This window comes from Lygodium microphyllum, chromosome 6 (genome assembly GCF_053477565.2).
Source record: "Lygodium microphyllum isolate KBCC chromosome 6, Lygodium_microphyllum_v1.1.10, whole genome shotgun sequence".
NCBI classification, from domain to species: Eukaryota; Viridiplantae; Streptophyta; class Polypodiopsida; order Schizaeales; family Lygodiaceae; genus Lygodium; species Lygodium microphyllum.
Genome location: NC_141140.1, coordinates 2,892,660 through 2,911,506, shown reverse-complemented (window position 1 = coordinate 2,911,506; position 18,847 = coordinate 2,892,660). Strand labels below are relative to the sequence as shown.

Sequence of the window (18,847 nt, the reverse complement as noted above, 5' to 3'; positions counted from 1 at the left end):
TAGATCTAAAAAACAACCTAAAAACAAGTCAAAACAACAAAGAGAGAGTTGGAAATCATTGGCACAACTTAGGGAATTAATGGCTGCAAATAAATGTTCTATTTGTGAATAGCAAGGCCACATTGCAAAGGACTGTTTCAGTAGGCAACAAGCTCGAAAATCAAAAATTCACTGAGATCCTAAGGATAAAAATCCCAAAACATCAGTTGGTTTGGTGCCATATGTTACTAGTGATGATTATCCCAATGGTGATGCTACTGAGTTATGCAGAGCATGGGGCAAAATCAAGGATCAACATCCTTTGATATTCTTTGCTGATAGTGCATGAGCCAACTTCATCTCTACAAACATGGCAACCCATCTAGACATCAAAAAGGATGAGATGGGACCCATGGGGAAAGTTAAAAAAGGCATCAAAGGGCCATACAAGGCCTATCACACCACTCTTTGAAAAGCTTCAATTGCATATTCAAGGATATGTGGATAGTGAAGAGTTCTTTACAACTCCACTTGAGGGTTATGATATCTTGCTTGCTATGCCATGGTGCCATCATATGCATACAGTGATTGATTCACATGCAAAAGTGATCGCTATTCAACATAAGGGAAGGTCCTATACACTTGATATAAAGTTCAAATGGGAATCTGTCCCTATTATATATCGACTATTGCCATTTCTAAAGTAATGAAAAATCACCTTTCAGCGTACTTAGTTTTTACTAAGAACAAGGTTGAAAATGAAAATGTTGAGAACATGTTAAAGTTAAGAAGGATCACATAAGGATCATGGCATAGATCTTACTTCCAAAAGTGGCCCGCCTAATAACCACCCTACAAAGCCAAAGATTATGAGCCGAGTAAATAAGTTGTTAGAAAAATGTCTAATTCAGTCCACCTCTTCATTGTTTTGCTCTCCAGAGCTTTTGGTGCAAAAAAAGAATGGTTCATGGCCTATGTGTATTGACTATCGTTCTTTGAATAAAATCACGATAAAGATCAATTTCCGATCCCTCGTATCGATGATGTTATGGATAGATTGCAAAGGCAGGCATATTCAACCGTATAGATTTGAAAAGTGGATATCATTAGATTACGCATTAGACCAAAGGATGTGTCTAAGACAGCTTTCAAGACATCTTTTAAGTTGTATGAGTTTCTCATCATGTCTTTTCAACTTACAAATGCTCCTACCACTTTCAATCGGATGATGAATCGTATCTTCAAGCCACATAGAGGATTTGTGGACACCTTATTTGATGACATGATTGTCTATTCAAAGAATGAGACAAAGCATAGAAAGCATTTGGACATTGTATTTAATGAGCCACATAAGCATAGGCTAGTCATTTCTGACAAGAAAAGTGAATTCTTTTTGCATGAAATCCACTTTTTGGAACATTGTATCAGCTGATAGTATTCTTATGAACCCTACAAAGGTTAAGACAATATGCTCAGGGCCACCATTGAAGAATGTACATGATATCCGTAGCTTCTTGGATTTATGTTCCTACTACATGAAGTATATATGTGGGTTTGCTAAAATTGCATCTCCATTGCATGCTTTGCAGAAGAAAAATGTGTCATTTAGATGGACAACGGTGAACCCTTGAACGTTTGAAAAGTTAAAGGAAAAGATAACTTCAGATCATGTGCTTGTGTTGCCTGATATAAGAAAGTTATTTGTGGTTCAATGTAATGCAAGTGGAAACAACATTGGAGTTGTTTTAATGCAAGATGGTCGAGTTGTGGCCTTCTAACACGATACAAAGAGGAATTTGAAAGTCTATGAGAAAAACCTCTTGGCTGTAATTCAAATCACTGTCTATATGGAAACATTACTTGTTAGGGGCTGATTTTACACTACAAATAGATCATCAAACATTGAGGTACTTTCTAACACACACAAGATGGGCAAATTTTCTCTCTATGTTTCATTTTAAGATTGTACATATTCGTGGTAAAAAGAATGTTGTGATTGATGCACTCTCACGTAAGCCACAAATTTCAGCCATCAGCATGGTCTATCACACTGAATTGGATACCATGAAAAAATAGTATGCTACTAATTCCAAGTTTGCAAATAGTTATGATCAGCTTTGCAATGGCCAAAGACATATGCACTCTGTGCTTCAAGATAGATTTTCGATGGTGCATGGATGACTATATATCACAAAGCAGCTAAGGCCTAGAGTAATCACTGAAAGTCATGCTCCTTTATATGCAAGACGTAGAGGTATTGATGCCACAATCAAGGCAGTGGAGCATTTCTTTTATTAGCTAGCTTTGAGACATGATAGAGAGTAGTTTGGTAAGACATGAATCATATGTCAAAAAGTGAAGCATGATAGACAAAAGATGTCGGGTTTATTGCAACCCTTGCCTATTTCAAACAAGCCTTAGCAGAGCATTGCTATGGATTTCATTTTTAAGCTTCATAGGTCACCTACAAGAAATGATGCTATAGGGACTATCATTTGTAAATTCAACAAATAGATCCATTTGATTCTAATGAGAAAGAAAATAAAGACTAATCATATGGCACATGTATTCTTGCAACATATCTTTAAGTATCAAAATATGCCAAAGTTCATCATCAATGATAAAGATCCTTGGATGAATAATTTATTTTGGAACGGGTTGTTTGAGCATATGGGTACAATGCTGAAATTCTCATCATCCTTCCATTCACAAACAAATGGTCAATTTAAAGAGGCAAATTCCATAGTATTGACTCTCTTGAGGTGCTATGTATCAAACCACAAGACACAATGAAAGTAGTATTTGCCATTGGTAGAATTTGCATACAGCAACATAGTGCATAATTCCACTACAAAAGGACCATTTGAGGTTCTTGACAGTGGCAAGAAGGTACCACATATTTTGCATACGAAGGATAAGATCTTTGAGACTCATTGCTATGTGGAAAGCTTAGATGCAACATATGCAAAGATAAAGTGTGAACTTTAGAGATAGCAAGAAAATCAAAAGAAGGCCGTTGATCACCATAGACGTGCTTTGCAATTTACAAAGGGCAATTATGTATTGCCACATTCTGAAAAGGCAAGGTTAAAAAAGATGAAAGAAAAAAAGAGATTGTATCCAAAGTTAAGTATGAGGTACTATGTGCCCTTCCAAGTGTTAGAGAAGATCATTGATGTTGCATATTGGCTGAAATTACCTCCACATCGATGGATATGCAATGCCTTTCATGTCAAATTGTTGAGGCCTTCTTATAATGATATGCCATAGGGTGTATCTGCTAAAATTCAACTTGAGGTTGAAGAGCTAAATGAGATCTTGGAACCCGAGCAGATTCTGACACATAAGAAAAGAAAGGTCCAAGGTAAAGTTTCTAGGAGATATTTCGTGAAGTTTCGGAACTATTTACCAATGGATGCTAAATGGCTAGAAGAGGATGACTTGGCAAACCATCCTCAGTTGTTGCAACTTTACCTAAATGCCTTCTAGTTAGAGCTAACGAGCTCAATCAAGTTCAACAAAGCAAGGATCTAGTGCAATGTGTGCTACTCAAGGAGAAGATAACCTAAATGCCTTTCAGTTAGAGCCGACGAGCTCAATCAGGTTCAACAAAGCAAGGGTCTAGTGCGATGCTTGCTACTCAAGGAGAATATAACACTTCCACTTCTCCAATTATGAACAGCTCTCATATATAGCGCATCTTGGATGTATTCAACATGTATCCAAGGTACTATGCTAAAATAGTATATCTTCCATGGGGTCACTACTTGATGTACTAGTCACTCTGAGAATATGCAGATGGTATGGTTGTTACCATGGCTCTACAGCTATACATTTGCATCAATTTGACATGAGTTTTTGCATCAGTTTGGGGATCAATTTCTGATCAGTTTCACCTTGTTCATGATCAGTTAAAGATTAGTTTATGGTCACTTTGGCATTAGTTTTGCATCCGTTTTTCTGATCAACTTTTGCATTCGTATATGATTAGTTTGAAATCACATTTGCAGCAGTTTGTGATCAGTTTTCTTATCAATTTATGATCAGATTATGCTCAGTTTTCAATGATTTTCAGCTAGTTCCGTGCACAACAACATGGTTAGTGAATGTCATTGATACTTTCAGCCATGGTTTATGCTAGGTTTATGCTTTACTGTGATTATATAGTCAAAACAATTGTGAAACAAGAAGGGATGCATCCAATGGATTTCTAGCAACAATTTTGGACTGTTTCCGACTTTTATGCTAGCTGGAAATTTTCAGCAAGTGTTGAGCATATCACATGGTTAGACGGCAGTGGCCAGTGTTGTTACCGTGCTGCCTTATGGAAATCCAATGATGTATACTTTTGCTTAGGCACAATGCAGTGCAATCAAGGACAATTGCAAGGATTTCAAGGAGGTCTGTCAAGCGCATGAAATTTTTGAAATGCTTTAATTTTGTTGATAACATTCAATTAATTTAATAATCAAATGCGCAAGATTGTAATACACACATGATGCACATGGCAATCATTTCATGGTAACAAGCCAAGGACCCCAAGGAAGCAATGGATGTCAAAGACAAAAGTTGTGTCAAGTTATGCCAGATCGGTTTTGGGTATCAATTGGTGTCAGTTTTGACCCTACTATAGTTAATCCACCATTAACTGTCAATGATGACACAAGGGTGCCAGGACTAGACATTAATTTATTTATTTATATCAATCTAAGGGTCGATTGATGTTGGGGACCACTTGGGGTTGCAAATGGCCTAGCCAATCAAATTGTGGATGGACACAATTAATTTTGGGTAATGTCAAAAGGATTGAAAATTAATTGATTGGCTAGAAATTGGTGGAAAATGAGATTAGAAGGTTACCACTTGGAAAAAATGCCCATGCATTAGGGGAGAAGGCTATTTGGGTCTAGAAGAGAGTCATTCAGTGCATCTAAGCTGTGGAAGAGAGGAAGGAGGTGTTATTGGTCTAATTCTAGTGCAACTAGAGGCCTTCTAGAGACAAACAACAGCAAGGAAACACCCATTTGGGGCTGGGGACAGCATCAAGAGGCTGGCAACTGCATTCTTAGACTCCAAGCAGCAAGCAACTGCATTAAATGCAGATTAGAAAGGGCAGCAATCAGTTTTGAGGCATTTCTCGGGAAGAATTTAAGATTTCTCTCTCATCTCGGCATTCTCTCACCTTCTGCAGCTTGTGCTCAACGATTCTCAGCAGATCTCAGCCATTTGTAAAAGATCTCAGCCAAATTTGCTAGACAACAAAGGAGCTTCTACTGTAAACCCAAATTTACAAAGTTTAGCAGCCGCCTTGGCACTCGTGCCATTAGTCAAAGGCATTGTATACTGAAATCAGTAGCTGAAATTCAAGAAATTATCAAAGATTTTAGATGCCAACCCATCCCGTTTGATTTGGGGCAGATTTTGGCCAATTTGTGGTTCCATTTGTACAAGTCCTAGCTGAAGATCAAGGGGCAATTGGCCCGAATTGTTTGCCGATCAATTGTAATAGCAAGGGGCTTTTGGATCAGCTGAGGAGATTGTGAAATCTTAGGGGTTGTACTCCATCCAATAGCTATACAAATTAAAGAAATATTGCAAGGGGTGCCACCTTTGGGGCCAATAGGGTGTCCAATGTCCAAGATTATCAGGGTGATGTGTGCATTTCAATTTATGTTCATTTCTTAATTGCCATAAATTAAGTTCTTGATCAGGTTTTATCACCCCCAAGGCTAGTTTCACAAGCCTCATCACGTTTCATTGACATGAGAGGGATCAAGAGATGGGGGGAATGATACTAGATTGAGCTCTAGGGATCCAATGAAGCACAAGTGTCCTTGTCCATCAAGTGATTGACCACAGCCAAGATGCATAGCAAGATTTAAGCCATTATCACCCACAATAGGGACAAGTCAACACACTTCTTTGACTCACATACGTTACTTTTGATGTTGCAGTGCCCAATGAGAGACATCATTGGATGCCATCCATTTAATACTAGAATATTACTTCCTCTTCCTCTTGTTGTACCTCCTAGACATTCATAGACATTGCTTTTATTTTCTTTTTCATTTTTGTTATCTATCACTTGACATGTAGTGCTATTGGGCAAAAGTAGAAATCATCGGCCTCGAACTCTCCATAAGGGGATGGAGTATAACAATCACAAATTGTCACCAAGATGTGTTTTTCCAAGCTCAAGTTTTTTCCTTAAAGTTTTGGATTACATGTTATTAACTGCTAGTTGTATGGGCAAGTAGGACATTATGTAAGGTGTATAAGGCATGGGCAAGTAGGACATTGCATAACTTGTGTAGGACATGGCCTAGTCCATCAATGGTAGGGCTCAATAGTTGAAAGTCACACAATAATTTAAGTGATCGATTCAATACTTGTGTAGGACATGGCCAGATCCATCAATGGTAGGGTTCGATGGTTGAAAGTCACACAATAATTTAAGTAATCAATTAATGTGCAGGTGCAAAGTGCAATCTTAGATAGTTGGGGCTTTTTAAACTTAGCATGCCAATATGAACTATTGACAAAGGTAAAAAATGTACAAAGAGTTTAAATGTAGGAAAAAAGAAGGCAAACAGTCAAAATTTGGGATCAATCATCTGTCTGGGTGCATATCTTGTACTTTCTATACAAAGCCAATGGTCTGAAAAAGAGCCTCTATCATCATAGGAGGTGCTGCAAACTCTACTTGATGATCTCATGTGGTACTGATGTTTGTTCCATATCCATGAGAGTATGAGTATCTCCTCTCTCAATCTGCATCCATAAGGATGTCGACCAAATCAGGGATCCAAATAAGTGCTCCATACATCATGACCGGATGAGACCAATGCATCAAACAACCACCTCCATGTGCGGAGCTCATGGAATGTGTCAAATAGGCTGAGAAAGAAGAAGGAAAGAAAGATGTATTAGCATCTACAAAAGGCCAAATTGGCCTAAGCGACAAAAATAGATACATCTGAAGTTCAAGGAATTATCATGTTTCCCAGGGAGAATAAAGAAACCATAATCTAAAGGCATCTAGCTAGGGAACAACAAATAACTAAAAATACTAAAAGAGCACTGGGAATCAAAATAAATAGATGGGTCTCCAAAACCATCATGATTGCAAGATAACCAACCGCCCACAATGCCCAATATTTCAGTCAATCAAAGAAGTACATGTAAGATCTCAAGGCAGCAAGAATGATCCCAATGTGCAATATGGTATGTTGAGGAGAGACAAAGAGGTAAGGCAGCCCCAAAGAACATGATGTATTTTTTTCTATGGTGCCCTGCCGCAGACAAGTGGATCCTACCACTCAATACTTTGCAAGGCACCAACCAAACAGTGCCATAAGAATAGTCTTGATTTGAGAGGAGTCAAGACACATGTGCATGCACACACACCCATCTGCATTCAAATACAATGATAAGTTGCCACTTATTGGATTCCTAGACTCATAATTATATGGGTCAATATACCACACATGGGTACAAATATGGGGTGCCCAGAGCTAGAGATTGCTGTATCCCAAAATAGAATTGACCACCATATCAACACCTTCACCTTATGTCTATTGTATTCTTTACCAAAAACAAAAATGGCTTCTGTTATGAAAAAGGCCAGAGGACTATGGTGGCCATAGTCAAAGGCAATAGGGGAACAGAACAAAGAAGGGAAACAGCAATGGTAACGATAAATACAAAATTTTCAAATTTCAAGGAGTTTCCAATATCATCCCTCACGAACGGACACAGAATTGATTAAATGGTGAGTTTTGGGGAGTCTCCAGTAACTACAATAGTCACTCCCCCTATTGGATCACCCATTAAAACCACAAGCTCCAAAGTTGGCTGCTATGGAAGGCCCTGTTAAACAGCTATTTAACCAGTCCTAATCTAGAAGGGCAAGCAGTCAGTAAAAAAGAAGTTTTTAGACCAGACTAAGACCCATACCAATGTACCCACAAACTGAAAAACCAAATACTACAACAACAAACTAGCTAACTTACAGAAGGTATTGTAAGCTTCTGGCTCAAAAAAGCTACACCGCTAGCATTCTCTGCTATGTGGGTTGGAGGCAACCTTTGACCTGCATCAAAAAAATCTGAATTGCTATTGTCTAAGAATAAGCATAGAAAGTACATCCATAGAAAACACTCATACTGATGGCGTTAATTGCAGTAAAGAAAATAAATATGTTTTAATTTGCATATCAAGTGTTGGTTTTCCCAGGAGCCTTTAGTTTCATGGAGAAAACATATAAAATTGCTAACTTTCAAGTATATCCTACATCAATAGACCACTCCATTCATGTCAAAAGATATCTGACAACATCGCATAACTAAAAGACTGAATTGCAACACTTTTTCGGCAACCTGGAATGTTTTCCAAATGGCACAAACATTAATCTGAAAGCAAACAATATATACTTGTACAATAGTACATAGTGCTGATTGTGAAGAAAACTGCTTGGGTTTGCACTGAGGACACACAAAGTGTACGACCACGACAGAAACACAAAGAGACAGACACAAACATAGACACAGAGGACAAAACTCAAACCCTAAATGCAAAACTCAAAACTCAAAACTCAAACCCTAAACACAAAAACTCAAAACTCAAAACTCAAACTCAAAAACTCAAACACAAACAGAAGAAGGAAGAGAGAGAACACAACTCTGAAGTGAATGAATGCTGTAAATGAATGTAAGAGTGTACAGTGTGCTCGAGGACAGAGCAATGTCGGAGTGTGACGTCCACCGGAGACGGATCCCAAGTATGTGACCACCAGTCGGAGTGTAGGAGTGCTGAATAGCGAATGGCAGCAGGCTGGTCACCAAAACGCAGCAGTCTAGAGGCTGGAAACTAGCAAACGCAGCAATGTACCACCGATCAAAGGCTGCAAACTATGCACAGTTGCTGTAAATAGCAGGCTGAAACAATGTCTAATGTGGTTGGCAATGACTGGATGATCAGATCGCAGCAGATGATGTCGCCAGCAACTGATGTCAACATGGATGAAGGCGCCAGCAGCAGGAACAAACACGAATAGAGTGGCAACAGTCTCGAGGGCTGGACAGCCACGTGGGAGGAGGCTGATGCCTGAAATTTGCGCTGGAGAGTGTGAAATCTGCACAGACGGAATAGGGCTGAATGGGGGCAGCCTGTCTATTTATAGATGTGGAAGGGCGCCCCAAAAATTAGGGTTTCCACTAAATTGTCTGAAACTGCTCCCCGTTTTAGGGTTTTTACTCTAAAAGAGCATTTTTAGTGTGTTTTGGGGCTGTTTAAGAGGCTAATTAGCGAGTTATGCATATTTTAGCTCAACACTGACACCACACTACAACTTACCAAACAACATAGCACATAACTCACTATGCAATTGATTGCACTTTCCTGTAGGCACCATAGAGACGAGGGTTTCACAGTCATTGACTCGAGCAATGTCTCAACCTGTAATATATTACTCACAGTCAAGACTCAGGTCTTCATACAATGAGTCGGTTGATATAGAATCATCAGCTCTTGATCAGTGAACAGAGCTGCCCACTTGGTCCTTTTCTTTCTCTCTTCATGGCAAAGGCTATGAGCAATCTTTTGACAACTCAACATATTGGGACAAAGCCATTCAACTATCAGCAGCCCTTGAGGACATTCTGGATCTGGAGTGTGTACTATGAATGACAAGGATCTCTAACTGCATGCGGACATCACTTATCTCACGAGTGTGGCACCTACTATAGCTTATGGAGATCTTTGGTCAGCTTTTTAAGGACTACACAGGCCATCTAGGCTTGGGTCAGTCCACCTACCCATCCAAACCTGCAAGATAATATATAAGATCCAGTGAATTTCTATAGGGACTACAGTGAAGCAGCTTTGCTCTCGTGTGGGGATCACTATCAAAACACAGTGGCCAAATGCAATCTCTCTCTCGAGAAACATAAATAACTTGCTACATTGGATCTTAATGAAGCCTTTTTTTTAATCAAGCAAAGAAATAGTAGCAAACCGAGTACTCCTAGCTAATATCAGGCTTTCTCTTGGTCCTTCAGTGGTCAATTGGAGTGCCTCAATGAGGATTTATTTTGGTAAACAGGAGGCAAGACCTAGCCAACACCAAAGTCATATAATTGGTGACCATTTGGCACATGGAAAGGGGAAGATTACCCGCATTGAGATGAGAAAATGGATAGCTCCTGAGGAGCTAGGGGTGGACAATAGTCGCTATCTCATAGTGGAGCAGATTGCAGAGTCGAAGGAGAGAAAGGAGTTGCACATTCTCTATCTCTCAAAGGAGTGGATTGACGAGATGACAGTATCCAACAATCACTGTCTCTTGATAGAGTGGATTGTAAAATTGGTGGCGGAGAAAGCCGTCTCTAGGAGGTTGTGGCACTTGATGATCCTCTTTTTGCTCATAAGGACTTTTTATGCATTAGATGCATGTTATTGCCTTGAGTGTAAGATGATGGTATCCAACAATCACTGTCTCTTGGTAGAGTGGATTGTAAAATTGGTGGCGGAGAAAGCCATTGCACTCGAAAATAGGTAGGGGAAACCTGTGTAGTGCATTGTGGCTGTCTCTAGGAGGTTGTGGTACCTGATGATTTCCTTGTTGCCAAAGAAAAGGAATGTTGTGCAACTTTTTGCAAAAGACTTCTGTCAAGTGACTCCTCTTGAGGTTTCTTCTCTCACTCACTACATTTGGTCAGATCACAAGTAAAGCAACTCAACCAGAACTTGATAGGCAACTGCAACTCTTAAGAAACAAAGTTTTCAACTTTTAGACCAAAAAATGGCCATTTTGCATGACACTACAAAAAAATGCAATAAGAAGAAAAGAAAAAAAGGCCCTTGTGAAGGAGCAATATAGGTCATCTCATGGGCTATGCGTTGATGCCCTTTGATCCATGATCCAGGCTCCCTAAGCATTTAAGCTACAATTAAATACAATTGTTGTCTCTAGTGTCTTGGACACTATGTGACACTAGGGTTAGGGTCTTTGTTAGGGTTTCCTATGACAGTTAAGCTATCTAGGGTTACATTGTTCTATTAAAAGTCACTTTTTGCAACATTGGCATGCACGTATGGTACTAATCATTGTGATCACCTTGAGTATTGTACTTTCTCTTACTCATTAACACATTGCCTATCATTTTTTTATTGAGTCTATGTGCATCATTAATTCTCACATTCCCTTCCATTCTCTATCAATTAATCACACAATTACTTCACACCTAGACCAACAATGATATCAACCCGAAGCCACAATGCCATCGTGCCAACTTCCATCCACTTTCAAGAGTGGCAATTAACAGTCGATCGCCGCCGTTTCAGCCATTGTTGCTGCCACTTGGTCACTTCATGCCACATCAACCATTCTTCATTGCCACTTGGGATACATCATCCAACCAAGTCCAACTGACCTACCACGCCGCCCACACGGCCACATGTTCCACCAACCGACATTCATCAAACACTACCGCCTAAACTGTCGACTCACTATCGGCTCCTACCAACTAACATGGACCTACTATAGTTATCACATGTCGATTTGAGGCCCAATTCACAATAGAGAAGGGTCAAGCAAGACCTGTGTGCACTATAATTTATTAGTTGTTCAATTGCTTTTCACACTTATCGACTTGGCCTAGTGGTAAACACATTCGTTTGTGAGCTAGGACACCTAGATTCAAGCCCTCGCCGCAAATCTTGCTGCAAATCAAACACGTACTATTGGATGGCCGCAATGGACAGCCTATTAGCTGTGCATTTCCTGCTGCCCCAAAAGCTAGTGGCTGTTAGTTTGTTCCTTCATTTCATTGTTTTTCTCTAGTCTCCTATCTCACCCTATGATTATTGTTCCTTTCCACTACACGCTCTCACAAACTCCCCTACATGGATGGCATTAGTGAAGTCTTCAAGTGTGAAATAGCAGATGGCCACATACATGTCACATGGAGAATCAATGTGTATGCAGATCCACATAAAGGAAGCCTCACCATCTTTCCTCATGACCTACACAACATGTTGCAAATCCTCCTCACAAAGGAACACCACTCCTCTAAATCCTGTAGTATCCCCTCGTGACCACCTGAGAGCAGCAAGTGGACTCCCACATGTAATCTCTAACTTTTGGTAGATGGGTACCCGGACCTGATGTGTCTTTGTATATGGATGTGCTGTTGCTTGAGTCTTTCTCTAAGAGAAAAGCTCTCTGCATCTTCAAGTCCTTGAAATCCAAGATCAAGGGTTTTTCTTTTGTGAAATCCTTTCCAACATGCTAGGCTCCACAACCATAAAGTTGCCTTCTCTCCCAATTTTGGACATAGAGACTGAGCATCTTCAAGGGGTTATTTTCCTCCTTCCATTATGCCACCCAAACATGTGGTGCCTGTAATTTTCTCCTTCTCAATGGCAAAATTCACAAACTGATCTTTGCTTGTCAGTGGTGGTTTTTGATCTTATGTACTTCAATTCTGTGTTTTTTTAACATCTCCTCCACTTCCACTTGTGTGCATTTAGCCACCTCCACTCAAGTGTTCGCTTCTTTGGTGAGTTCTATCTTAATCTCCTCTGGTTCTGATTTCAGCTCTTGGGGGATTTCTTTTATCTCCCTGTCTTCCATCTTCATGTTCTCTAGTTGTATCTTTCATGCCCATATGTCCTTGTGTAGCTTTGCCAATTTATTTGCAAATGTATCAAACTCTTGCTGAATTTCAGCCATGACTGCATTCCTTCCATGTAGACATCCTTCAATGTCTGCATTCCATGATGTAACCTGAGCACACATTTCCTAGTATGCTTCAGCTTTCCATGAAAAAATGTGACCATGCATCTCCTCGTAGGTCTCGATTTTACATTGTGTCATCTCTTTGGCCATTTCTTTGTAAATGGCTTGCATTATGTCTGTTGCAATTGCAGTCTGTAAATTCTTACATATCCTTGTTAGCATGTTTCAACACTGCATCCTGCATCTTGGATATTTATCACAAGCCATCCACATAATTACTTACATCTACTCCCATAGGGTCATAATTTGGCTCCATATGAAGTTGCCTTGTGCAGATGTCCAGAGGTGTTCAGATGCTCACCCTTCTAAATGGATTGAAGGATCCCTGTCCACCAGTGTGCGCAGCACAAGAAGAGGGAGAAGGTCACTCCATGATGCCAACAAACATTCCTGGACACTCTGGAGTACTCTCATAGTAACATGAGACAGGTTTTGGGGATGGGGTCAACAATCGCCATCCCCTATTACAATGAGAGGGGGCTCTAACATGGGGATGGGACTAGGACAGTATGGGGATGAGATGGGTCATCCCCTGTTGCTATGAGTACTCTGCAGGGATTGGTCAACAGCATCTGGGAAATTTTTCTTATTTCTGTGGTTTAGTTTCAAATTGTTGCCCTGGTGGATTGGAAGTAAAGGGTGGGAGAGAGGTGGTGTGACTAGCTAAAAAGACGGGTGGATGGACAGTGCACCTAAAATTTGGAACGTCAAGTCAAGCCTCTAAAAGAAAGACTTATTAACATCTATTAGAGGCCAAAATGCCCTATGGGACAAGTATTGATACATCCAAAACCTAACGAAACTAAATATCCAAGGTAGAAAATGGAGCATAGGCATAGGAAAAGAAAACCAACTAACTACATTATGGGGCAAAAGTAAAAACAATGGTGAGATACAAAAGCCATGATGGAACAAGAAAAAGAAAGAAGAAAGAAAGAAAGATATATTAATATCTACATAAGGCCAATGTGACCTATGAGACAAAATCCAAAGTACATCCATGTCTAATGTCATCTCATTAGTAAGGTGAAGATAACAATACAATAAGTGGCCTATGAAACATTGCTGAGAACAATCATGTATAGTGTTGTTCCATCGATAGAAAGAAAAGCAAGATAGGAAGAAAAGCAAGTCCTAATTTGGCAAAAACATTTCTGGAAATTGTGGTGGGTACTGTAGGTCGAAGCTGATCTCAAGATCTACACATGATGTCAACTATGATACAATCCCTAACAATTGGACTGATATGCCTAGTGGTGAGCTGTCATTGCATCGTGATGATGGCTCTAATCCAATTATGGTGTGGCCTCCTCCAACATATTCCTAGTAAACGGGGTCGTTGCGCTCGATGAAGTAAAATGGCTATGTCCAATGTGACTCCATGGTGTGGAATGGAAGGTGTCTAACACGGTGTCTCCAACTTTGCTAGGCCACTAGTCTTAGAAGGGTATGATCTATGAAAAAATTTTGTCGCTGCTCTCTGCGTGGTCCTTCTGGGTGAGCTGGACTCTTGTCTCGCACCAGTGCTATGCAATGCCTCTCAAGCTCCAAGAGCAAGAGACCTAGGCATCTCTGGTCCTCAAACTCTATAACACAATCAAAAGGTCCAAAACCATCACGAAGAAGATAATGGTACTATCCTTATATGTCATAGTATACTATACATCTGCATATATAGTGCTCTTTCGGCTTAGGCTCTGGATCACAAAGCTAGCTAATCCTATCCTCCGTTGGAATATCTATCCACCCACTTGACTCCATTTGTAGCCTCTAAGAGAAGAGGCGAGCCTATCCGATAGCAACCTGTATGCACTCTCTAGGATCCCGTTTCTTTAAAATAAACTAGGTTTTTTCATTAATTAAGCAAGTTTTGGGGCTGTTTAAATAAAGCCAATTCATTTTTAGCTCAACACCCCCTCTCAAGCCTAACAACGGTGCCACGAGAAAGATCTTTTACCCCAAGGCATCCCACTCCAAAGCAGCCAGAGCATCGGGCAAAGGGTGTGCGTCAGATGCCCAACAGCCTACTAAGACTACAGAGGCAATGGTTATCTTACCAAGGGAGCCCAAGTGATCACCCTAGAGAGGACAAGGCATCGAACAAAGGGTGCACATCAACTGCCCAGTGACCTACTAAGCCCTACAAAGCTGAATGGAATCAGCTATGGACTTTGCTCTTTTTTTTAAAATGATTGATTTAACATTGAGTGGGTGTTCAAATCAATTTTTGTCCTATTTAGTATTCATGCCCCAGACTGGAGAATGATAAGGATGGTCAAACCTAAGACCTTCACAAAACAAGCATACTATCCCTACCATTACTCGGTGTCGGTGAAAAAGAATAAGGCTAAGGGGAGGATATAGCAAATATGTAAAGCAAGCAAGACAAGCAAAGCAAGCAAGCAAGCTAAGCTGCCTTGAAGACTGCCATGGGTAATGCCATGAATATGGTGGACCTAGAGTCGATCACTCCAAAAGACCAAAAAGGGATAAATGCGCACAGATGCATGTTCACATGAACAGAATGCCAATGCATGGAATAATCCAAAGAGTGATGCAAGGTGTCATGCCCACGCATGATACAATGCAACGGTGCCACTTGGACAGTGCCCTTGCAGGGAAATTGTTCACTTGCCCAAGCGCCCTTTTATAATCATATCATCCTGACAGTGCGAATAAAGTTACAAATGTCCATAATACAATACAAAAAAATAAATGAATGAATGTCTAAAAACTGTAAGCATCATCACTGTCACTATCAAGAGAAGAAGCCATCCCCTCTCAATCTGAAAGGAAAAGCAAGAGGAAAACACCCTCTCCCCGTCCAGCTAAGGAAGTAGGGGAGAGTGTACCCAAACCAATTCTTGGATAATAGGTACTGAAGAACCGGCTAGTTGACTGCTTTGGTCAAAATATCTATAAAATTGTCAAATGTAGACACAAACTCTAGATAGATAGTGCCTAACTCAACCCGCTCTTTAAAAAAATGGAAATGGACTCCACATGCCGCATCCGTGGTGTAATGATCGGATTGCTCGCAAGGGCAATGGCACTCGGGTTGTCGCAGCAGACAATGCTGGGAGAGTCACATGGGAAATGAAGTGTACCAATAAACTCCTCAAATAGATCGCCTTGATGGTGCCATCTAAGAGAGCCCACTACTCAACCTTGGCCGTGGAAGCCGCCATTGTCTCTTGCTTACGGCTTGACCAAGAAATGGCAGTTGTGCCCAAGGTAAAGAGATAGCCGCCATGGGAACACCGGGTGTCGAGATCTCCTACCCAATCAAAATTAGTGTACCCTTGAAACAAAGGAAGAGTGATTGACTGCCTATTGCACTCCTTGCCTAAAGCACCTCTCTAGCCTCTTGCTTGCTATCATGCAACCGTGAAATAGGGCTTAGCGGGAAGAAAGTCGTGAAATAGAGCTAAGATGGATTGTGCCTCCTTCCGATCACGACGTGACATCGACCAAACCCACCACCCCAACAAAAGTAATTTCACGAGAAAGTGGAATAAGATGGAGATGGAGGGTAAGATGGTGGTACTGGGTATGTCTGATGGAAAGAATGAAGAAGAAAAGATGGTGGTACTGGGTATGTCTGATGGAAAGAATGAAGAAGAAAAGATGGGCGGGTAAAAATAGGCTGGGAGTGTCCAGTGAGTGTCGATTGATACAGAGGCACTAGAACATGAATGTTTCCATAAGGTGTTGATGAAGGTCGAGGCACCGAGACATAAAAGCCTTGTCCAAAGCTTGGCTGGGACACAACATAATGACCAGGAGGTCCACTAGCTAATGCTATAGAGGCAAGCTGTGGGATACCCACTCATTCACACTCGAGAGAGACTGGGGGGAATAGCCAAGCTGCAATGATTTTGAAAGTGTATAAGAAGTAGGTGGAATACCACCTGATGGTGGAAAGGATTAGGTCCTAAAGGTGGTGTCTATGTTTCCATAACTCTTTGCTGCAATGTAATGTGCAACATAAGATATTTGATAGCGAAATGTGAAGGAAAGTGAAAAAGCTACAGAAAAATGTGGTGGGATGAATGGGTTTTGAATTTGTGGTGTAAAAGATGCAAATGCATTTTCTTCATTTTTACCATTTCATGATTGAAAATGAAATGATGATAATGATGATGCACCATGCAATGTAGAAATAGGAACACCAAATTCATTCTAATTTTGAGAAATAAACTAAAAAGAAGGAAGGTTAGAAAAAGAGGTATCTAACTTTTTCTTATAATCCCCACGACGTGTATTAACATACAAGAATTCGTTCTCAAGATAACATTTTCCATGGTCAACAAATTGTACTCTATCTTTCTTCCGATTTCTACCAGTATATTGCAAAGTAGAAGAGATAAAAGACGAAAGAACAAAAGATAAATCTAAAGTGCCTTGCACTAGAGTGGACAGAAAAGAATGAAAATGAAACATACTCTGGATCTCTTTCTCTAATAGGGGGACCCATCCTTGAGAAAGGTCTCGACGGTCCTACAATATAATCAGATTTATGTGCAACATCTAAATACAGAAATTCATGCATACCTTCATTGAGTAGCTTCTCCTTAAGAGCAATCCTTTGATCGAGCTCCTCAATTATCTTTCGTCTAAAGTCCATGATCACAATATTCTTCAATGGAAAGCTTGTATAGCCTTTCTTCTGTGTTGTCAAAAGTGTCTTCCACCATGTTAGAACTTTATGGAGCAAGATGTTCTGCCCACTCTCGCTTGGTTCAAGACATAGATTGTTCTCGATATTAAATTGGTATTGATATATTCGAAGTCATTTGAATCTACTGTTGTTCTTGCTTCTTACAAAGAGCTTTCAGATCAAAGTCCTAGGTTTCTCAGAGAGTATCAAGCTCTGATACCATGTAAAGAAATACTCTGTCACAGAAACACAAATAAAAATCGTACAGCAAAGCACAGAGTGATAAAAGAACTCAGTTAGGGTTAGAATAACTCAGAGACAATTAACACAGAAAATAATTGAAGTGATAGAACTACTGAATATACAATGCTCATGTAGCAAACACACTATGCACGAATGAATAATGAACCTCGAACTTCTATATCTCAAGGATTAAGGCAAGGGTAATGAGCTGGAGAGTGTGTCGTACTCTAAAAGAATCCCGTATTGCAACAAGGCAGCCTTTGGATGTCGAGCACTAGTCAACGCAACAATGAGACGCTAGATCTGATGCAAACAGCATTGAGAAGAGAGAAATACTAAAAACGTAGCTGGAGAGTGTGTCGTACTCTAAAAGAATCCCGTATTGCAACAAGGCAGCCTTTGGATGTCGAGCACTAGTCAACGCAACAATGAGACGCTAGATCTGATGCAAACAGCATTGAGAAGAGAGAAATACTAAAAACGTAGGCAGGACAACCTGCATGAGAGAGAAAGACTAAAAACGCAGGCAAGATTGTGTAAGAACAACAATCGCATGGCTAGGATCAGCTCCAAACTGCGAGAAGAGGACTTGAAATCATATGCCAACTAATGTAGACAGCAATGGACAGCTTCGCCTGAGATGTCCTCCGTGAACGGGGTGTGGGCAGCAAGCTGAAACACCTGAAATCTGCAAAACGAGATGATGGACTAAATGCAGGGCAACATACATATTTATAGAAAGTATGGGGCCTCCCAAGTGGGTTTGTCCTTATGAGACATAGAAACTCTCTAGGATCGCATTTCTTTTGAATAGACTAGGTTTCTTCATTAAGTAAGTAAGTTTTGGGACTGTTTAAGTAAAGCTAATGCATTTTTAGCACAACAATGGGTAGGTCCATATCCTCATTGTCCCAATCCTCAAGATCTCCGCTCTCATCACACCCTGACTGACTGAGAGAGTGTGTAGGGCAATCAAGGCTATAGTCAAAAGGTGGAAGGTGGTCAATATCCAAACCATACAATGTGAAGATATGCTAGGGTTTGTCTTAAGGGACACAAATACTCTCTTGGACCACACAAACTATCTAATGAAACATTAGATAATTTACATGTTCAAGGGGTATTTTAAATAGTTAATCAATTCATAATACAATTTTTAGCTCCAC

General features: G+C 40.3%; 1 protein-coding gene across 2 annotated transcripts in view; it reads right to left on the bottom strand.

Annotated features, from left to right (window-relative positions):
• The window catches only part of LOC148034237 (regulator of telomere elongation helicase 1 homolog), a 169,398-nt gene that overhangs the window by 46,246 nt on the left and 104,305 nt on the right, over positions 1 to 18,847 (bottom strand). For both annotated transcript variants that reach the window (XM_087679207.1, XM_087679208.1), the window contains exon 21: positions 7,992 to 8,086. In XM_087679207.1, the coding sequence (XP_087535333.1) occupies positions 7,992 to 8,086 (95 nt within the window). The remainder of the gene's footprint in view (positions 1 to 7,991; positions 8,087 to 18,847) is intronic.